The sequence below is a fragment of the Macaca nemestrina genome, chromosome 12, assembly GCF_043159975.1.
Source record: "Macaca nemestrina isolate mMacNem1 chromosome 12, mMacNem.hap1, whole genome shotgun sequence".
Lineage (NCBI taxonomy): Eukaryota > Metazoa > Chordata > Mammalia > Primates > Cercopithecidae > Macaca > Macaca nemestrina.
The window spans coordinates 18,914,252-18,936,717 of record NC_092136.1 but is presented as its reverse complement, the minus strand read 5'-3'; the positions used below and the strand labels follow the sequence as shown (position 1 = coordinate 18,936,717).

The 22,466-nt window shown below is 50.6% G+C and overlaps 1 protein-coding gene across 1 annotated transcript; it reads left to right on the top strand.

Moving 5' to 3' along the window:
- The first annotated feature begins 1,485 nt into the window (after positions 1-1,485).
- On the top strand, positions 1,486-20,451 carry LOC105471671 (coagulation factor II, thrombin). Its single transcript, XM_011724321.2, has 14 exons — positions 1,486-1,605; positions 1,988-2,172; positions 2,833-2,857; positions 3,099-3,149; positions 5,541-5,646; positions 5,743-5,879; positions 8,250-8,555; positions 8,878-9,006; positions 9,090-9,216; positions 10,368-10,535; positions 11,035-11,208; positions 11,763-11,944; positions 19,996-20,066; positions 20,210-20,451. The coding sequence occupies exons 1-14, from the start codon at positions 1,527-1,529 to the stop codon at positions 20,351-20,353; spliced, it is 1,884 nt and encodes a 627-aa protein (XP_011722623.1). The 5' UTR covers positions 1,486-1,526; the 3' UTR covers positions 20,354-20,451.
- Positions 20,452-22,466: the final 2,015 nt, after the last annotated feature.

Here is a 22,466-nt window from a genome sequence, read left to right as displayed (position 1 = left end):
CCTGGGTGACAGAGCCAGACTCCATCTCAAAAAAAAAAAAAAAAAAGAAAGTAAAAGAAACAGGGTCTTACTCTGTTACCCAGGCTAGAGTGCAGTGGTACAATCATAGCTCATTGCAGCCTGGAACTCCTGGGCTCAAGTGATCCTCCTGCCTCAGCCTCCCAGTAGCTTAGACTTCAGGCATGCACCACCATTCCCAGCTAATTTTTAATTTTTTTTTGGTAGAGATAAGGGTCTTGCTTTGTTGCCCAGGCTGGTCTCAAACTCCTGGCCACAGCGATCCTGCCTTGTTGGCCTCCCAAAGTGCTGGGATTACAGGTGTGAGCCGCTGTGCCTGGCCTAAAAATATATATATGAAAATATATAAGAAATGGGCCTCTCAGGAATTAAGGTGTTTGTGGGAGTCTTGGTCCCCAGTTTTTCTGCCAAAACTCCCTGTTCCCACACATGACCTGGTCTAGACCCCAAACAGCTGGGCCCAAAGGACAGTTGAGGCGAGGCGAGAACTTGTGCCTCCCCATGTTCCTGCTCTTTGTCCCTCTGCCCTACTTAGACCCAGGACTAATATTTGCTTTGGGTATCACAAACAGGAAATGGGGGAGGGACAGGAGTAGGGCTGGGTGGAAGGCAGGGGAGGGACAGGAATAGGGCTGGGTGGAAGGCAGGGTAGGACCAGAAGCCTCGCTAGGCCTGGCCTGGGGCAGGCAGCCAGGGAGAAGGAGGGCCATGCAGTGGAGACCCAGGGATTTGGAGTAGCCCCTATTCCAGGACAGGTGCAGGTCCTGGGAGATGACAGAAGATAGACCAAAGGCCCAAGAGCCCCTGGACCTGACTCCTCCTCCCAGGCAGCTGCCACACACAAACACACCTCCAGGCACCCCAGACAGGAAGGAGGAGAAATGGGCCCCTCCTCCAGTGGCTGAGAGGCTTGGGCAAATGTTGGCTGTTCCTATCCCTGGTGCATCCCAAGGCGAGGGGCAACTTCCATCAGGCCACACCTTTTATCTTTGTCTCTATTTTTGATATCTGTGTATTGTGATTACACAAACCCCCACATTGGCCTATATGCGCAGATCTGATTATTAAGAACTTACGATATTCCATGGGCTTTCCATTCCTAATCTCCTTTAGTCCTCGCAACAAAGTATTATTCCCATTGTACAGATGAGGAAACTGTTGCACACAGAGATGAAAGGCAACCACCACTGTATGTTAGGATTGGAAGGAGCTCCAGGAAAGTCTCGTAGCCCCACGGGCCAGAATGGGCTAAGTCTCAGAGAGGGAGGGTGGGAGATGGGGGTGACAGTGACCTTTTTTTGTGACTCCTCCTAGACCATCCATCCCTGGTCCCAGGAGGACCTGTCCTCCCAGATGGCGGGGGTGGACAGGAGGACTATCTACCCACCCGTCCCCATGGCCCTGACCCTCTGACCTCACCCTCTCCGCTGATTTCTTCATGTTAGTTCAACATTAACCCAGAGGGGTCAGGACAGACAATTCCTCAGTGACCCAGGAGCTGACACACTATGGCGCACGTCCGAGGCCTGCAGCTGCCTGGCTGCCTGGCCCTGGCTGCCCTGTGTAGCCTTGTGCACAGCCAGCATGGTAAGGGGGTGCTTGCAGGCTGGAACAGGCTGGAGGATTGGGGTGTGGGCCCATGGACCGGGGTCTCCTGGCTGGACAGAGCACACAGAGCTGGCCCCTAGGTAGGTCTCAGCCCCAGGCGGCCAGCTTGGGGAAGAAGTCAGGAGCTCAGGACTGGAAAGAGAAGGGCTGCTTCTCTCTTCCAATATGGGGAGCAGGCTGGGGGCAAGGGGCAGTGTAGGAGGGGCACAGGGGGCCATATTTAGCAGCCTTCCAGGCACTTCCGCCAGCCCAGACAGCCCCTCTCAGAAGCCAGCAGGGGAAGGCGGGCTTGCTTCCTGCCCCCGCAATGGCCAAGACCACCTGCTCCTGAGGCCGCTGTCCCATGACCCCCCCACTGCAGTGTTCCTGGCTCCTCAGCAAGTGTTCCTGGCTCCTCAGCAAGCGCTGTCGCTGCTCCAGCGGGTCCGGCGAGCCAGCAGCGGCTTCCTGGAGGAGGTGTTCAAGGGCAACCTGGAGCGAGAGTGCGTGGAGGAGACGTGCAGCTACGAGGAGGCCTTCGAGGCTCTGGAGTCCTCCACGGCCACGGTGAGCCTGGGCTGCTCGGACGGCACCAGGGCCTCAGAGCGGGCCCAACTCTAGACACTTCCACAGAGAAGCAAGAGAGGAACGCCACAGCCCCTTCGCCGCTCACAGCCTCATTTCAACTCTGAACCCCTCCTCACTAGAGGAGTGGCCTCAGCCTTTCCTGGGGGTCCCTGTGCCTGGACTCTGTCAAGGTTCCGGGGTCCTGTGTGGCTCCATGACGTGGGGAGGCCTCCACAGCCTTCAGACATCCGCCTGCCCTGGGGCTTTGTGTCCACATGGTCTCCTTAGCAGCAGCCTCCTGCACCACCCTTGAGGGGTGGGACTCTGGGGGAGGCCACCACAAGCCCCGGACTCAAGACTCAGTGTTCCTGGAGCTCTGTGTCACCTTCCCTGTCTGTAGGGCTCTGCCAGGGTCCCACGGCCCCCTCTCCTCCCATCTCCCCCAGTCTTGTTCAGTCTCGGTGTGTGTGTTGGAGAAACTCCCCTATCCTCAAATATTCTTCTCCTTTTGGAAACAAAAGTAGGAAACTCTGCCACAAACCTCCCCAGAGCCTGCCCCCTGCATGACCAGGGTAAAGGAAAGTGTGAGGAGGAGACATAACGTTTACTAAACACAAAACAGGAGCTGCTGTAGCCTCACTCCCAGCCCTTGTTTTTCAGGATGCTTTCTGGGCCAAGTACACAGGTGAGCACCGGGAAGGATTTGCCCCAGGAAGGGAGGCCTGGGGACCCCAGTGAGAGAATTCTACCTGGAGAATTCTGCTGCACCCAGCCGTCCACCTGTCCACCCCTTCCCCACTCCTTCCTCCGTCCCTCCCATCTGTCCATCCATCTCTCTGTTTCTCACCAACATCCCATCCACCCTTGACTCCAGCCCATCCTGGCCGTATCCCAATCCCAAGGGTAAACACCTGGGTCTTTTCCAGCTTGTGAGACGGCGAGGACGTCTCGAGATACGCTTGCTGCATGTCTGGAAGGTGAGCAAGTGACACGGGGTTGGGGGTCAGGACATGGAGGGGAGCCCGAGAGAAGAGCTCAGGGGTGGGTTTGGAGTGTGGCCAGTGGAGGCCGAGGCGGTCCCCAGTGTCCGACGTTGCTCCCATTCCTGGGGTCAAGATATGTCTTTGTGCCTGGCTGTGTGTCTGGCATGCAGTCAGATGATTCAAGTTGGAGGAACGAATGAATGAATGAATGGATTATTTTTTATTTATTTATTTTTTTTGAGACAGAGTCTCACTCTGTCGCCCAGGCTGGAGTGCAGTGGCACGATCTCAGCTCACTGCAGACTCCACCTTCCAGGTTCAAGCAATTCTCTGCCTCAGCCTCCCAAGTAGCTAGAAATACAGGTGCCCGTCACCACGCCCGGCTAATTTTTGTATTTTTAGTAGAGACCGGGTTTCACCATGTTAGCCAGGCTGGTCTTGAACTCCTGACCTCGTGATCCACCTGCCTTGGCCTTCCAAAGTGCTGGGAGTGTAGACGTGAGCCACTGCGCCTAGCCATGAATTCATGTTTAAGGCTTCATTCTCCTTTGCCTGACCCGAGTCTCTGCCCCGACCTAGTCAGAGCTCTGATGACGTCACATTCCCCTTCTAGCTTTAGGTGTCATTGCACCAAACAGGAACCCAAACCCCCGGCTGCTCTGACACCAAGGACTTCCCTAAGTGTGCCAAGGTGTTTCTAGCACCTGGCCTTGCATATGTTGTCGATTTCCTCTGGAGCAACCATCACCACCTACTGAATACTTCCCTATCCTTCAAGGACTGCTTCAAATGTTGCCACTTTTGCTGAGACTTCAGGGAGCACCCTACCTCCTGCACTGCGTTCTGAAGGCACCTTTAGCATGACAAAAGGCTCCGTGACTTGGAACTCTTTGTTTATTTGTTTGTAAGAGACAGGGGCTCCCACTTTTGCCCACGCTGGTCTTGAACTCCTGGGCTCAGGCAATTCTCCCATCTCAACCTCCCAAAGTAGTAGGATTACAAGTGTGAGCCACCGCGCCTGGCTGCCGTACTTTCTTTCTTTTCTTTTTTTTTTTTTTTTTTTTTTGAGATGGAGTCTTGCTCTGTCGCCCAGGCTGGAGTGCAACAGTGCAATCTCAGCTCGCTGCCACCTCCGCCTAGCGAATTCAAGCAATTCTCCTGCCTCCGCCTCCTGGGTAGCTGGGATTACAGGCACACACCACCATGTCCAGCTAATTTTTTGTATTTTTTAGTAGAGATGGGTTTTCACCATGTTGGTCAGGCTGGTCAGAAACTCCTGACCTCAGGTGATCTACCAGCCTCGGCCTCCCAGAGTGCTGGGATTATAGGCGTGAGCCACCACGCCCGGCCTCATTTGTTAAATTACATACTCAACAGATACTTTACAAAGTTCCTGCTATGTGCCCCGCACTATATCAGGTGCTGGGGATTTTAAGAGAATCAAATACAGTCTCTGCCTTCAAGGAATTCACAATCTCAAAAGAGAACAAAAATATAAAATATTAAAGTGATTGCAGCCGGGTGGGCTCAAGCCTGTATTCCTAGCACTTTGAGAGGCTGAGGTGGGCGGATCACTTGAGGCCAGGGGTTTGAGACCATCCTAGCCAACATGGTGAAACCCGCCGCCTCTATTAAAAATACAAAAATTAGCTGGGACGTGTTGGCACGTGCCTTTAATCATAGCTACTAGGGAGGCTGAGGGGGGAGAATTGCTTGAATCTGGGAGGTAGAGGTTGTAGTGAGCTGAGATCGTGCTACTGCACTCCAGCCTGGGTAACAGAGCAGGACCCCATCTCAAAATAAATAAATAAAAACAAAAAATAAATAAATAAAGTGATTGCAAGAAAAGTTCCGTTCAAGGCACCAAGAGAACACAGGAAAATGAGTGTCTGGTTTGCCAGAAGAGAGATGACTTCCCAGGAGAGGCAGAGTTCTGCCTGGCCTGGTGGGATGCATGGATGAACAAGCGGGCATTCCAGGCAGAAGAAACAGCCCGTGGAAAGACCCAGAGGCACGAGGAGCCAAGCTAGCAGGGACAGGTAGACCAGGGCCAGATGAAAAGGCCTTGGTCACTTTTTCATCCTGCTGGCCAAGAGAAGCCACTGAATGGAAGCTCCATGAGGGCAGGGCTGTGACTGTCCTATTGGTTGATGTGTGCTGAGCATCCGACAGTGCCTGTCACATGGTGGGCACTCAGCAAATATTTGGCGGCCACTGTTGAGTGAATGGGAGAACTGCTGGATGCAGAGGAGGAGGGGCTGGGTGAATGCAGGTTAAGGATTGTGGACCTGCATGAGCTTGGAGGTGGGGGATAGACAGAACTTTGCTGGGAGAGAGGAAATAAGTCCCCAGGCTCCAAGGCTGACTGGGGTGGGGTCTCCGCAGGTAACTGTGCTGAGGATCTGGGTACGAACTACCGAGGGCATGTGAACATCACCCGGTCAGGCATTGAGTGCCAGCTATGGAGGAGTCGCTACCCACATAAGCCTGAGTGAGTGAGGGGCTGGCCTTTCCACCAGGGGCTGAGAACAGGGAGCAAGGATATCTCGTGCGCAACAGCCACCTGTTGGGCAATTTCCTGTTCCAGAATCAACTCCACCACCCATCCCGGGGCTGACCTGCAGGAGAATTTCTGCCGCAACCCTGACAGCAGCACCACAGGACCCTGGTGCTACACTACAGACCCCACCGTGAGGAGGGAGGAATGCAGCATCCCTGTCTGTGGTGAGCTGGGGGCAGGGCGTGGCCCATGGTCAAGGCCCGGGGGCTTCATGGGGCCTGGCAGCCTGGGATGGGAACCAAGAATGCTGGCGGGTGCAGTGGCTCATGCCTGTAATCCCGGCACTTTGGGAGCCTGAAGCAAGTGGATCACCTGAGATTAGGGGTTTGAGATCAGCCTGGCCAACATGGCAAAACCCCATCTCTACTAAAAATACAAAAATTAGCCAGGCATGGTGGCGGGTGCCTGTAATCCCAGCTACTCAGGAGGCTGAGGCAGCAGAATCGCTTGAACCCGGGAGGCAGAGGTAGTGAGCTGAGATTGTGCCATTGCACTTCAGCCTTGGTGACAAGAGCAAAACTCTGTTTCAAAAAAAGAAAAAAAAAAGAAAAAAAAAAAGATGCTGGCCACCTTCAGAGCTGCCATCAGTCATTCAGATCATATCTGTGCCTGTTGCTCAGTGAAGTCAGGGAATCGGGATCTGAGTGGGGGGATCTGCCAGCCTCCTCCTCCTGCTTCCCACTCTTGACTTCCTTATGGTCCAGGCTGTGGCTCATTCCAAACATGCCTCCTTTCTGATCAAGGCACTCCTTCCTCCGGGAAGCCCTCCCTAGCCATTTCTGTCCACACGCCCTGTTCTGAGTATCACAGAGCAAGCCTTGTGCAGTTTGGCCCTGCAGGATTCTGTCATCATTATTTTCCCTGGTGTGTTAAGTAGCTATAGCTACCCTTCCCCAAGGCAGACCACAATAAGCATTTCTTTTTCCCGTGAGGGTTGGCGGGCATGGCGCTGCTGATCTCAGCTGCACTCGCTGATGATGTCTTGTAGGGTCAACTGACAGAGGCTGGCCCTGGCTGGATGGCTCTGATTCAAATAATGGGTCCAGCTGAGCCTGGTTCCTCGTTGAGTGTTGGGCCTAGATCTGCTCCACGTGCGATCATGCTGGGGCTGAGGCTGAAAGACAGCAGTACCTGGGAAAACTCTTCTTATGCTGATGACAGACACAGAAAACAATGAACAGAAAAGCATCTTCTGTCCTGAAGGCCTAGGCTCAGAACAGGCACAGTCAGCCCTGCCCACGTTCCATTGGCCAGAGCAAGTATATGTTCAAGGCTAGGGTCAAGAAGTGAACTACACGTCAGCCTGTAAAATCACAGAGCAAAGGATGTGGATGCAGCCAGGGGTAAAGAATTTGTGCCGGTTACCAGTCCCACAAACATGGGTTGGTATTCTTTGTTCTCTAGGCATCCCTGTCGGGTCCATTGCTCGTTCCTGGGGATGGTCTTTTTTTTTCTTTCTGAGACAGAGTCTCACTCCCTCGCCCAGGCTGCTGGAGTGCAGTGGCGTGATCTCAGTTCACTGCAACCTCCACCTCCCAGGTTCAAGCAATTCTCCTGCCTCAGCCTCCTGAGTAGCTAGGATTACAGGTGTGCGCCACCACGCCCGGCTAATTTTTTTGTATGTAGTAGAGATGGGGTTTCACCATGTTGGCCAGGCTGATCTCAAACTTCTGACCTCGTGATCCTCGCACTTCGGCCTCCCAACGTGCCGGGATTACAGGGGTGAGCCACTGTGCCCAGCCTTTTTTTTTTTTTTTTTTTTTTTTTGAGACGGAGTCTCACTCTGTTACCTAGGCTGGAGTACAGTGGCACAATCTTGGCTCACTGCCTCCACCTCCTGGGTTCAGGCGATTCTCCTGCCTCAGCCTCCCATATAGCTGGGACTGCAGGCATATGCCACCACACCTGGTTAATTTTTGTATTTTTAGTAGAGACGGGTTTCTCCACATTGGCCAGGCTGATCTCAAACTCCTGATCTCAGGTGATCTGCCCTGCTCAGCCTCCCAAAATTCTGGGATTACAGGTGTAAGCCACTGCGGCTGGCCCCTGGGATTGGTCTTGTAGCAAGTTTATCCTAACAAAAACAGCTACCATTTACCTCCCAGCCCCCATACACGTGCGCACACATTGATGATAAATAAGTTGCAGGCTTGCAGAAACTGACCTATCCAGGTGAACAGCTTAGTGATCCCAGCAAGCTTCCTGCTGTGCCGCCATAAAAACAGACTCCTCCAGCAGCCCCAGGCAGCAACTACCAGTTGATTACAGATAGCCCAGCAGGTCAAACCCTGTTATTATCTCTGGTTTATTGTGTGCCAGACACTTACGCTGTATATTTTATTTAATCCTCTCAACAAGCCTGCAAGAGTGGCATTAGTAACCCCTTTAAAGGCAGACAGACAGAAGCCCAGAGAGGTTAAGTAACCTGAGGTCACACAGGCAAAAAGCAGCAAGACTGGGGTTCACATCCCTGTCTGTTCCGGTCCATGTGTGGTCTCACTCACTCTGCTGCCTCCTTACCCCTCACCCACCAGGCCAGGATCAAGTCACTGTAGCGATGACTCCACGCTCCAGTGTGAATCTGTCACTTCCATCGGAAGAGTGTGTCCCTGATCGGGGGCGGCAGTACCAGGGGCACCTGGCAGTGACCACACATGGGCTCCCCTGCCTAGCCTGGGCCAGCGCGCAGGCCAAGGCCCTGAGCAAGCACCAGGACTTCGACTCGGCCGTGCAGCTGGTGGAGAACTTCTGCCGCAACCCAGACGGGGATGAGGAGGGCGTGTGGTGCTATGTGGCCGGGAAGCCTGGTGACTTTGAGTACTGCGACCTCAACTATTGTGGTGAGCTGCCTGGGTAGGGGCCTGAGATGCAGGGACGAATCCTGGTGGGAATAACAACAGTTGCTTCTGCTTACCGAACACTTACCGCGTTGAGTGTGCTCATAACAGCCTTACAGTAACCAGGTAGGGGTAAGGTCCTGCGCCCATTTCATAGATAAGTACATTGAGGCCCCAGGAGGTTATTGCCTAGTAGCCCAACTGTGCATGCACTCTTAACCTCTGCACCAAACGGCCTCCAAGGCCCACAGGGGAATTGGGGGGATCTAGGGGATGCGTGAGGAATGACCCGGCCGAGTCCCAGCCGGTGCCCGGGTCCCAACAGAGGAGGCCGTGGATGAGGAGACAGGAGATGGGCTGGGTGAGGACCCAGACAGGGCCATCGAAGGGCGTACCGCCACCAGTGAGTACCAGACTTTCTTCGATCCGAGGACCTTCGGCTTGGGAGAAGCAGGTGAGGTAGTGGGAATCTGAGGGACGCGGGGCTGTGGGGCTGGTGGCCAGCACTTGCCCCTCACCGCTTGGCTTGCTCTGCAGACTGTGGGCTGCGACCTCTGTTTGAGAAGAAGTCGCTGGAGGACAAAACTGAAGGAGAACTCCTGGAATCCTACATCGACGGGCGCATTGTGGAGGGCTGGGATGCAGAGATCGGCATGTCACCTTGGTGTGTCCTGGAGCCCTGTGCTACCATTCACTCCTGGGGGCAGGTGTGCTGCTGGCCCCCCACCCTCCGGCCCTGCCCACAGGCCCGGGCTTTATAGATGACAACAGCTGAGCATCCAGGATCCCACCGACCCTGCACAGCAGCCACATGAGATGGGTTATTTCCTTCCTTTTTTTTTTTTTTTTTTTTTTTTTTTTTTTTTAAGGTGGAGTCTTGCTCTGTCACCTAGGCTGGAGTGCAGTGCCACAATCTCGGCTCACTGCAACTTCTGCCTTCCAGGTTCAAATGATTCTCTTGCCTCAGCCTCCTGAGTAGCTGAATTTACAGACATGCGCCACCACACCCAGCTAATTTTTGTTATTTTAAGTAGAAACAGGGTTTCACCATGTTGGCCAGGCTGGTCTTGAACTCCTGACCTCAAGTGATCCACCTGCCTCAGCCTCCCAAAGTGTTGGGATTACAGGCGTGAGCCACCGCACCCGGCCCATGGGTGCTTTACTTCTAAGCAGATGGTAAAGCTGAGGCTCACAGAGCTGGTGGCTCACCTCCGCACACTGCTAATGGGTTTGAATCCAGTTCTTCTGATTCCAGAGCTGGGCTACGCTGTGTGAACTCTGGACTGGAAGGACCTAGTAAGGGAGTACAAAAAGCAGGAGGCAGGTCAGGTGCAGTGGCTCACCCCTGTAATCCCAGCACTTTGGGAGGCCAAGAAGGGAAGATCACTTGAGGTCAGGAGTTCAAAGCCAGTCTGGGCAAAATGGTAAAACCCCGTCTCTACTAAAAATGCAAAAATTAGCCAGGTATAGCAGCATATCCCTGTAGTCCCAGCTACTAAGGAGGCTGAGGCGGGAGGATTGCTTGAGCCCAGGAGGTTGAGGCTTCAGTAAGCTGTGACTGTACCATTGCACTCCAGCCTGGGTGACAAGAGTGAAACCCTGTCTCAAAAAAAAAAAAAAAAAAAGTGTGAGGCAACCCCTCAGCATCACATGGAGGCTCCAGGCCCCAAGGGCAGCCAGCCCAAGCTTGGATCTGAGCCCCGGAGGCAGCTCTGCCCCGCTGGGTTCTTAGACCTGGGACTTGTTACTTCTAGGGCTGGTGTACAGGCAGCCCCCTCACCCTCAGCTCCTAATGCTTCCTGCTCCCCCTCCTAGGCAGGTGATGCTTTTCCGGAAGAGTCCCCAGGAGCTGCTGTGTGGGGCCAGCCTCATCAGTGACCGCTGGGTCCTCACCGCCGCCCACTGTCTCCTGTACCCGCCCTGGGACAAGAACTTCACTGAGAATGACCTTCTGGTGCGCATTGGCAAGCACTCCCGCACCAGGTACAGAACTGGTGGCCTGTGGGTGTCTGGCAGGGGTCTGAGTCCTCCAGAGCGACCATGACGGGCCCTGGTGGCTCCGGGACAATGGGATGTTCTGTATACCCCCAGAATATGACATCCCGGCAGTCTCTGCTGGAAAGTCCATTTGGTCATGTCCTGACTGAGGCTTGGAGCTAGGGGGGGGAAACCTGTCTGTCTCCTGGGCCCTCCAACACCAGGATATGGCCCATGTGGGAGTCTCCGAAAAGAGAGTCTGTCTGGACCAGGGTGTGCAGCCTGTGCCCTTGTCCCTGTCCTCCTGACTGTCTGACTCCAAAGCCCTGCACGGCTTTAGGCCCAGGAAGAAATGGCCAGGGGGCTGCCACGGCAGGAGCCAGCCCTATCCCCTCCCTGGTGGCCTGCAGGACACCCTGTCTCCCAGACCCCAAGGGCAGGCAGTTTCCTGCCCCTTGCTGGGTGAACCTGCAGCTTCTCCATTTCTCTCTTGGGGTCTCTGCAGGTATGAGCGAAACATTGAAAAGATATCCATGCTGGAAAAGATCTACATCCACCCCAGGTACAACTGGCGGGAGAACCTGGACCGGGACATTGCCCTGATGAAGCTGAAGAAGCCCATTACCTTCAGCGACTACATCCACCCGGTGTGCCTGCCCGACAGGGAGACGGCAGCCAGGTGGGCAACCAGACGCTTATCAGCTGAGGGGCAGAAGCCGAGTTCTGGGCCTGGCTCTGATACCAGGCAGCCTTGCAGAGCCCCTTTCCCTTTTCCAGGCCTCAGTTTCTTGGAGTGAACCCAAAAGTTCTTTTCAGCACTGGTGTTTTATTTTTTATTTATGTTAAATAAACATAATAAATAATTTATTGACGGAGTTCTACTCTTGTCTCCCAGGCTGGAGTGTAGTCGTGCGATCTGGGCTCACTGCAACCCCTCCTCCCAGGTTCAAGCGACTCTCCTGCCTCAGCCTCCTGAGTAGCTGGGATTACAGGCTAATTTTTGTATTTTTAGTAGAGACTGGTGGGTTTCACCGTGTCAGCCAGGCTGGTCTCAAACCCCTGACCTCAAGTGATCCGCCCGCCTCAGCCTCCCAAAGTGCTGAGACGAGAGGTGTGAGCCTCGGTGCCCGGCCAGCACGGACGTTTTAGATTCTGGTCTCTAAGAAATGGCGTTGGGGCCAGGCGGCTCCTGCGAGGGTTGGCTCTCACCAGGCCCTTCTTCCTTCCCCAAAGCTTGTTCCAGGCTGGATACAAGGGGCGGGTGACAGGCTGGGGCAACCTGAAGGAGACGTGGACGACCAACGTTGGTAAGGTGCAGCCCAGCGTCCTACAGGTGGTGAACCTGCCCATCGTGGAGCGGTCGGTCTGCAAGGACTCTACTCGGATCCGCATCACTGACAACATGTTCTGTGCTGGCAAGTCTGGGGCGGGCTGAGGAAACAGTGGGGCCCGGGTTGGGAGGACTGAGTTGTGCCTGGGTTCAAGGCATGTGACTTTGGGCAAGTTGCCTAACCTCTTGGTGGCTCAGTTTCTTCCTCTGTAAAATGGAGGTAAAAGTCTATCCCATAAGGTTATGGGAGGGTTAAATGAAGTAGCATATATTAATATATTTGGCATAGTATCAGTCACCAGTGAAGTGTTCAATATATGTGAGCTCAGATAGCAGCAAGAGGCTGCGGGTGGGGAAACGCCATTCATTCAACTACTCAGCAGATATTTATTGAGCACCTATTACCTTCCAGGCAGTGTTCTAGAGTATACAGCAGGGACCCAGACCGACAATGTCTGTGCCCTCAGAGGGCTTCCTTCCTAGGAGGAGGGCACGTCCGTAAACAGATCTAAAACAGCAATCCCTGACCAGTGCTGTGAAGAAAAATGAAGCACAGGGAGAGAGAAGGGCTGATGAGGTGGGCTTCTAAATAGGGTGGCCAGACGAGGCGGGCAGATCACTTGAGGTCAGGAGTTCGAAACCAGCCTGGCCAACATGGTGAAACCCCATCTCTACTAAAAATACAAAAATTTGCCAGGCATGGTGATGCACGCCTGTAATCCCAGCTACTCAGGAGGCTGAGGCAGGAGAATTGCTTGAGCCCGGGAGGCGGAGGTTGCAGTGAGCTGAATTCGGGCAGTGAGCTGCACTCCAGCCTGGGCAACAGAGTGAGACTCCATCGATCGATCAATCAATCAATCAGGTGGTCAGAGAAGGTTGGAGAAGGCCTCCCTGAGAAGGTGATGTCTGGGCAGGGACTGGAAGAGGGGAAGGAAGGAGTGAGCAGGCATGTCTAGGAGAGGAGCACCGCAGGCTGGGGGCGTGGCAGGCACAAAGGCCCTGAGGTGTGAGCACACTTGTCTTGTCTGGGGAGCAGTAGGGAGGCCTGGGGTGCTGACGAGGGGCAGCAGCGAGTGAGGGAGAGAAGGGCCAGGCAGAGGAGAGCCACTTCCTTTAGGGCCTGGAAGGACTTTATTGAGTGAGATGGGAAGTTATCGAGGGGCTTGAGGCAGGTTAAGAAATGATCTGACTGACTTGAAAAGTAAAAAATAAAAATTTAGTGTAATTTCAGACTCACAGAAAAGTTGCAAAAATAATACAAAGATTTCCCGTATACTGTCATCCAGATTGTCCTCCATTCTGTGGATGTGTGGGAGTTTATATATATATATAAGTTTATATATATATATATATGCACATATATATATGTGCATAGTTTGAGAGCAAATCGTGAATATGGTTTCTTTTCACCCATAAATACTTAAGTATTTCCCAAAAAAAAAAAAACCCAACCCAAGGATGTTCTCTTATATAACCACAGTACAAATATTAAAACCCAGAAATTTTTTTTTGACACAGCCTTGCTGTCACCCAGGCTTAAGTGCAGTGGCACAATCTCGGCTCACTGCAACCTCTTCCTCCCAGATTCAAGCGATTCTCCCACCTCGGCCTCCCGAATAGCTGGAATCACAGGCATGTACCACCATGCCTAGCTAATTTTTGTATTTGTAGTAGAGACAGGGTTTCACCATGTTGGCCAGGCTGGTCTCGAACTCCTGACCTCAGGTGATCCGCCCACCTCAGCCTCCCAAGGTTCTGGGATTACGGGCATGAGCCGCTGTGCCAGGCCATACTTTGTTACTACTGTTATTTCTTTTGATGCTCAGATGATCCCAAGTTTGGCCAGTGGGAGTCCCTTCAAGCTGGCTTCTATGACTTGGGGAGATGTTCTGTCATTCTTTGAGTACTTTCTTACTTTCTGGCATAGCAAGATGTTTCAGGTTAATCCTACTTTCCTGACTGTAGTGTTGGAAGCAGCCATTTCTCCAGGGAACCCTTCTAGTGGAGACTGGAATTTAGAACTGAGATCTGGGTGCTGGCGTGTGCACATTGCTAGTGGGATGTCATTACTTCTAGGCTCTCTTAGTGGACACGACCAGAAAAAAATTATACGATGCATATACCAGTATCTCTATCATCTATATAAAAAACCGTGAGTTCCTACTGAAACCTCCAATTCCATTCTAACACCACAGGATTAATTTTAGCTTTTCCTTTTCCATATTTGTAACTCTCTCTGTTGACAGTAAGAAACCTGACCCCCATTATCTGTAATGCACTTGCCTATTTGAGCAATACTAGATTACAGTTTCAAAATCCTCCATCCATAACACTATTAAAACCAATCCTATGGCTGGACTCGGCCCACTGTAACCTCTGCCTCCTGAACTCAAGCCAACTTCCCACTTTAGCCTCCTGAGTAGCTGGGGCTATAGGCACACACCACCATGCCCAGCTAATTTTTGTATTTTTTGTAGAGACTGGGTCTTACTGTGTTGCCCAGACTGGTCTTGAACTCTGAGCTCAAGTGATCCACCCAACTCGGCCTCCCAAAGTGCTGGGATTACAGATGTGAGCTACCATGCCTGGCCTCTCCTAGGAAATTTTTAGAATTAGTGTTGTTAAGTCAAAAGGCAAACATGTATGTCATTTTTTAGAGATTTTAAAATTTCTTTCCATAAGGGTTGTACCAGTTTGCATTTCCATCACAGTGTATGAGAATGCCTGTTTCCCTACAACCTTGCCAAAAGAATGTCACAGTTTTAAATTTTTACCAATCTGAGAGGTGAGAAATAGTACATCAAAATTGTTTTAATGGACAGCTTTCAAATTGAAAATGAGGTTGAACATCTTTTCGTATGATTAAGGAACTTTTTTTTTTTTTTTTTTTTGAGATGCCCTCTGTCACCTAGGCTGGAGTACAGTGGCACAATTTTGGCTCACTGCAAGCTTCACCTCCTGGGTTCAAGTGATTCTCCTGCCTCAGCCTCCCAAGCAGCTGGGACTATAGGCACAAGTCACTATGCCGAGATAATTTTTGTATTTTTAGTAGAGACAGGTTTTCACCATTTTGGCCAGGCTCATCTCAAACTCCTTACCTCGTGATCCTCCCGCCTCGGCCTCCCAAAGTGCTGGGATTACAGGCATGAGCCACCACGCCTGGCCTAAGGACTATTTTTATATAATTATTTTTTTGAGACAGAGTCTCGCTTTGTCACCTAGGCTGGAATGCAATGGTGCAATCTTGGCTCACTGCAGCCTCCACTTCCCTGGTTCAAGTGATTCTCCTGCCTCAGCCTCCTGAGTAGCTGGGACCACAGGTGCGTGCCTGGCTAGCATTTGTATTATATAATTTTTTTGTGAATTGTCTCTTCATGTCCCTTTTTGGTCCCTTTCTTATCAATTTTTGTGAGTTCTTCACATCTATACTAGGCCTTTATTTGTGATATATATTGCAAATGTTTTCTCCTAGTTTGTCAGTTTGTTTTTGTTTTTGTTTTTGTTTTTGAGACAGAGTCTCGCTCTGTTGCCCAGGTTGGAGTGCAGTGGCCGGATCTCAGCTCACTGCAAGCTCCACCTCCCGGGTTCACGCCATTCTCCTGCCTCAGCCTCCCGAGTAGCTGGGACTACAGGCACCTGCCGCCACGCCTGTCTAGTTTTTTGTATTTTTTTAGTAGAGACGGGGTTTCACCGTGTTAGCCAGGATGGTCTCGATCTCCTGACCTCATGATCCGCCCGTCTTGGCCTCCCAAAGTGCTGGGATTACAGGCTTAAGCCACTGTGCCCGGCTGTTTGTCAGTTTTTTTAACCTCATGTATAATTTTTTTGGCCATGCAGTTTAAAAAATTACTAGATAGTCAAATTTATCATTTATTTTATTAAATCTGGATTTTGAATCAGAGTTAGATAAACTTTTCCTGGCCAGGTGTGGTGGCTTACACTTGTAATCCCAGCACTCTGGGAGGCAGAGGCGGGGGATCACCTGAGGTCAGGAGTTCAAGACCATCCTGGCCGACATGGTGAAACCCCTGTCTCCACTAAAATACAAAAAATTAGCCGGGTGTGGTGGTACACGCCTGTAGTCCCAGCTACTCAGGAGGCTGAGGCAGGGGAATCGCTTGAACTCAGGAGGCAGAGGTTGCAGTGAGCCGAGATGGCGCCACTGCACTCCAGCCTGGCAACAGAGTGAGACTCCATCTCAAAAAAAAAAAAGGAAAAAGAAAATATTTTTTAAATTAGCTGGGCATGGTGGCATGTGCCTTGTAGTCTCAGCTACTTGAGAGGCTGAGTTAGGAGGATCGCTTGAGGCTAGGAGTTCAATACTGCAGTGAGATGACTGCTCCATTGCACTCCAGCCTGGGCAACAGAGTGAGACCCTGTTTCTATTAAAAAAAAAAAAAAAAAAAAAAAAAATCAGCCAGGTGCGGTGGCTCACACCTGCAATCCTAGCACTTTGGGAGGCCGAGGCGGGCAGACCACCTGAAGTCAGGAGTTCAAGACCAGCCTGCCCAACATGGAAAAACCCCGTCTCTGCTAAAAATACAAAATTAGTCAGACGTGCAAGCGCATGCCTATAATCCCAAATACTCGGGAGGCTGAGGCAGGAGAATCGCTTGAACCCGGGAGGCGGAGGTTGCAGTGAGCTGAGATCCCGCCATTGCACTCCAGCCTGGGCAACAAAAGCAAAAACTCCGTCTGGCTGGGCGCGGTGGTTCACACCTGTAATCCCAGCACTTTGGGAGGCCAAGGTGGGCGGATCACAAGGTCAGGAGTTTGAGACAATCCTGGCCGACATGGTGAAACCCTGTCTCTACTAAAATACAAAAAATTAGCCAGGCATGGTGGCGGGCGCCTGTAGTCTCAGCTACTTGGGAGGCTGAGGCAGGGGAATCACTTGAACCTGGGAAGTGGAGATTGCAGTGAGCCGAGATGGCACCACTGCACTCCAGCCTGGTGACAGAGCGAGACTCCATCTCAAAAAAAAAAAAAAAAAGTCTATGAACTAGTGATTTGAGATTTCACCTTTATCACATTCTAGATTGTATTTTATTTTCATTTATTTATTTGAAATAGGGACAAGTCTCCCTATGCTGCCCAGGCTGATCTCGAACTCCTGGCTGGGCTTGAGCAGTTCTCCCACCTTGGCCTCCCAAACTGCTGGGATTACAGACATGAGCCATCATACCTGACCTAGGTTTTAGTTTTTAGTTTTATTTTTTCCTGCACCCAGCTAATTTTATTTGATTTGTAGAGACAGGGTCTTGCTATGTTACCCAGGCTGGTCTCGAACTCCTGGGCTCAAGTGATCTTCCTGCCTTGGCCTCCCAAAGTGCTGGGATTACCAGCATGAGCCACGGTGCCCAGCCCCACATTCTAGATTTCTATGGATAGAGTATGCTTAGGGATGAATATGTTTCTGGATGTTTGACTTGGCTCTCCTGGTCTGTTGTCTGTCTGTGCACAGCATCACATTGTTTTAATGATAGAGGCTTTAGCATACATAGCTGGGAAGGCTAATGTTCTTTTTTAGTTTTTCTTTCCAGTGTTTTCCTAGCAATTCTTGCATGTTTGTTTTTCCATATGAACATTAGTATCAATATGTCTAGGTCTATAAAAAAGCTTGGTGGTATTTTTATTGGGATTATGATACTTTAATAAATTAACTGGGAGAATGGACATATTTTTTTATATTGAGTCATTTTATCCAAGGATAAGAAATGTCTTCATATTTGTTCAAGTCTATTATTGTATCTTTCTTGACTGCTGCAATGTATTCTCTTATAATTTTTTCCCTTGGTATCTTATTTTATGTATTTGTAATATCTTATTTTTCTTGAGTAAATTAGCTAATGGCTTGCCGATTTTCTCAAAACAAATACCTAGGGATTTGATTTATGAAATTATTAGGCCTATTATTTTTCTTTTTTTTTGTTTTGAGACATAGTCTCACTCTGTTACCCAGGCTGGAGTGCAGTGGTGCGATCTCAGCTCACTGCAACCTCCACCTCCTGGGTTCAAGTGATTCTCCTGCCTCAGCCTCCCAAGTAGCTGGGATTACAGGTGCATGCCACCATGCCTGGCTAATTTTTTTATATTTTTAGTAGAGACGGGGTTTCACCATGTTAGCCAGGCTGGTCTTGAACTCCTGACCTCGTGATCTGCCTGCCTCAGCTTCCCAAAGTGCTGGGATTGCAGGAGTGAGCCACTGTACCTGGCCTTTTTTTTTTTTTTTTTTTTTTTTTTGAGACAGAGTCTTGCTCTATTACCCAGGCTGGAGTGCAGTGGCGCAATCTTGGCTCACTGCAAGCTCTCCTGCCTCAGCCTTCCGAGTAGCTGGGACTACAAGTACACACTGCCACGCCTGGCTAATTTTTTTTTAGTAGAGACAGGGTTTCACTGTGTTCGCCAGGATGGTCTCATCTCCTGACCTTGTGATCCTCCCACTTCAGCCTCCCAAAGTGCTGGGATTACAGGTGTGAGCTACCACACCTGGCCAGGCCTATTATTTTTCTATTGAGGTTCATTAATTTCTGCTTTTATCTCTTAAAAAGTTTTCTTATGTTTCTGTCTGGTTTACTTTGCTGTTCTCTTGCTAGCTTTTTTTTTTTTTTTTTTTTTTTTTTTGAGACGGAGTCTCGCTCTGTCACCCAGGCTGGAGTGCAGTGGCCGGATCTCTGCTCACTGCAAGCTCCGCCTACCGGGTTTACGCCATTCTCCTGCCTCAGCCTCCCGAGTAGCTGGGACTACAGGCGCTCGCCACCTCGCCCGGCTAGTTTTTTTGTACTTTTTTTAGTAGAGACGGGTTTTTACCGTGTTAGCCAGGATGGTCTCGATCGATCTCCTGACCTCGTGATCCGCCCGTCTCGGCCTCCCAAAGTGCTGGGATTACAGGCTTGAGCCACCGCGCCCGGCCGCTTTTTTTTTTTTTTTTTTTTTTTTCCAGATAGGGTCTTGTTCTATTGCCCAGGCTGGAGTACAGTGGCACAGTCATAGCTCATTGCAGCCTCGAACTCCTGGGCTCAAGCAATTCTCTTCTTGCTTCAGCCTCCCACGTATAGCTAGGACCATAGGTACATGCCACCATGTCCAGCTAATTATTTTATTTTATTTTTCAAGATGGAGTCTTGTTCTGTCACTCAGGCTGTACTGCAGTGGTGCAATCTCGGTTCACTGCAACCTCCACCTCCATCTCCCGGGTTCAAGCAATTCTCCTACCTCAGTCTCCCGAGTAGCTGGGATTACAGGTGCACACCACTATGCCTGGCTAATTTTTGTATTTTTAGTAGAGGCAGGGTTTCACCATGTTGGCCAGGCTGGTATCAAACTCCTGACCTCATGATCTGCCTGCCTTGGCCTCCCAAAGTGCTGAGATTATAGGTATGAGCCACAGCGCCTGGTGAAGGTGTGGTTTTTCTGTGTAGGTTTTATTGTTGTTAGTGTTGTTCTATATTGTTTGTAGAGGTTACTTGGGGAGATTTGGGTAAAGGCAACTACCATTATTATCCTCATCAGACTTGTAGGTCTAACTTTTTAATTTTTTAATTTTTTAATTTTTCTTGGTCTTTCATTATTAATTTTTTTGAGACAGGGTCTCACTCTGTCGCCCAGGCTGGAGTGTAGTGACATGATTACGGCTCACTGCAGCCTTAACCTCCCAGGCGCAAGGGATCCTCCTCTCTCAACCTCCCAAGTAGCTGGGACTACAAGCATGTGCCACCATACCCAGCTAATTTTTTGTAGAGACAGGGTTTTGCCATATTGCCCAGGTTGGTCTTGAACTCCTGAGCTCAAGTGATCTACCCAGCTTGGGCATGAGCCACCTACCCTGGCCTGGTCCAACTTTTTAAAAGCTTTATTCTGCCTCTTGGGTGGAGAATACATTGTAAGTGGGCAAAGAATGAAGGAAACTAGTGGTTCAGGAGCTGGAGCTAGAAATGGTAAGAAGGGGTTGGACTTGGGATCTATGTTGAAGGTAGAGCCGACAAGATTTGCTAGGACTGGATGTATAGGGCGAGGAAGTAAGGAGAGCAAGAATGATTGGAGGGGTAAGTGGACTATCACCAGCTGTGTCTCATGAAGGGGTGTGGCTGGGCTACGAGCTATGCTCCTGAGCACGGACGGCTGTTTTCTCTCAAGGTTACAAGCCTGGTGAAGGGAAACGAGGGGATGCCTGTGAAGGCGACAGCGGGGGACCCTTTGTCATGAAGGTAAGCTTCTCTAAAGCCCAGGGCCTGGTGAACTCATCTGGGGATGGGGAGAAACTCTTGTATCTAGAAACAGTTGCCTGGCAGGGGAATGCTGATGTGGCCTTGAACCTGACTCTATTGGAAACCTCATCTTTCTTCTTCAGAACCCCTTAAACAAACGCTGGTATCAAATGGGCATCGTCTCATGGGGTGAAGGCTGTGACCGGGATGGGAAATATGGCTTCTACACACACGTGTTCCGCCTGAAGAAGTGGATACAGAAGGTCATTGATCAGTTTGGAGATTAGGGGGCCACTCATATTCTGGGCTCCTGGAACCAATCCAGTGAAATAATTATTTTGCTGTTTCTAAAACTATGGTTCCCAATAAAAGTGACTCTCAACGAGCTTCAGTGCTCCCAGTGCTATTCATGGGCAGCTCTCTGGGCTCAGGAAGAGCCAGTGATACTGCTGGATAAAGAAGACTTGAGAATCCACCACCTGGTGCACACCGGTAGTCCCAGCACTCGGGAGGCTGAAGTGGGAGGACTGCTTGAGCCCAGCACTCCAGCCTGGGTGACAGAGTGAGATCCTGTTCCAAAAGAATCCACCATCTTCAGAGCAGGGCCAGGTGAGAGGAAAGATGGCAGGTTGAATTTATAGGCATTTAAGATATTCCACCCTCTGGGCTTTAATGGATTATCTCATTTAATCCTCATAAGAGGTAGGTGAGTAAACTGAGATTTGGAGAGGTACCTTGTCTAAAGTCACATGGCTAAGAAAGGTCAAAGTAGGACTTCAAATATAGAAAATATTGAATGAGGCCGGTGCTTTTTTAGTTAACTCCCTACATCTTCCCTCATATCATTTAAAATGATGTCAGATCAGGTACGGCATGGTAGCTCACACCTGTAATCTCAGCAATTTAGGAGACTAAAGTTGAGGCTAGGAATGTGAGATCAGTCTGGGCAATGTGGTGAGACCCCAAAAAATAAAATTAGCTGGGCGTGGTGGCATGTGCCTGTAGTCAAGGTTACTTGGGAGGATCACTTGAGTCCGGGAGGTTGAGGCTGCAGTGAGCCATGATCATATCACTGCACTTGCACTGTAGCCTGGGTGACAGTGAAACTCTGTTTATAAAACTCAGGGCTGGGTGCGGTAGCTCATGCTGGTACTTTGGGAGGCCGAGGTGGACGGATCACGAGGTCAGGAGATCGTAGACCATCCTGGCTAACACGGTGAAACCCTGTCTCTACTAAAAACACAAAAAATTAGCCGGGTGTGGTGGCGGATGCCTGTAGTCCCAGCTACTCGGGAGGCTGAGGCAGGAGAATGGCATGAACCTGGGAGGTGGAGCTTGCAGTGAGACAAGATTGCACCATTGCACTCCAGCCTGGGCGACATGAGCGAGACTCTTATCTCAAAAAGAAAAAAAAAAAAATCAGATCTGGCTGGATATGGCTCACACCTGTAATCCCAGCACTTTGGGAGGCTGAGGCTGATGCAGACAGATCACGAAGTCAAGAGATAGAGACCATCTTGGCCAACATGGTGAAACCACAGCTCTACTAAAAATAAAAAAATTAGCTGGGTGTGGTGGCCCATGCCTGTGGTCCCAGCTAATCAGGAGACTGAGGCAGGAGAATCACCTGAACCCGGGAGGCGGAGGTTGCAGTGAGCCAAAATCATGCTGCTGCACTCCAGCCTGGCGACAGAGTGAGACTCCATCTCAAAAAAAAAAAAAATAAATAAATAAGAAAAATCAGATCTATGCTGGGTGAGAGCAAAACTCCATTTCAAAAAAACAACAACAACAAGAAAACTTTGACAGAGGAGCATAGTCCCCACCATCAGACGGCCTGGGCTCATATTCTGGTTCCAACATTAAGAGAGAAAAATCATGGTCAAGTCACGTGACCTCCCTGGGCCTCAGTTTCTTCATGCAGTCATCCTGTGGTATCCATGGGGGATAGACTCCAGAGCCCACCATGCATCCCAAAATCTATAGATGCTCAAATCTCGTATATAAAATGGCAGAGTTTATATACAATCTATGCACATCCTGTCATATACTTCATTTTTAAAATTTATTTTTATCTTTTTGAGTTGGAATTTCGCTCTTGTTGCCCAGGCTGTAGTGCAATGGCGCAGTCTCAGCTCACTGCAATCTCTGCCTCTTGGGTTCAAGTGATTCTCCTGCCTCAGCCTCCCGAGTAGCTGGGATTACAGGCGCCCGCCACCACGCCAGGCTAATTTTTGTATTTTTAGTAGAGACAGGGTTTCACCATGTTGGTCAGGCTGGTCTCAAACTCCTGACCTCAGGTTATCCACCCGTCTGGGCCTCCCAAAGTGCTGGCATTACAGGCGTGAGCCACCCTGCCCAGCCTTCCCATATACTTCAAATCATCTCTAGATGACTTAT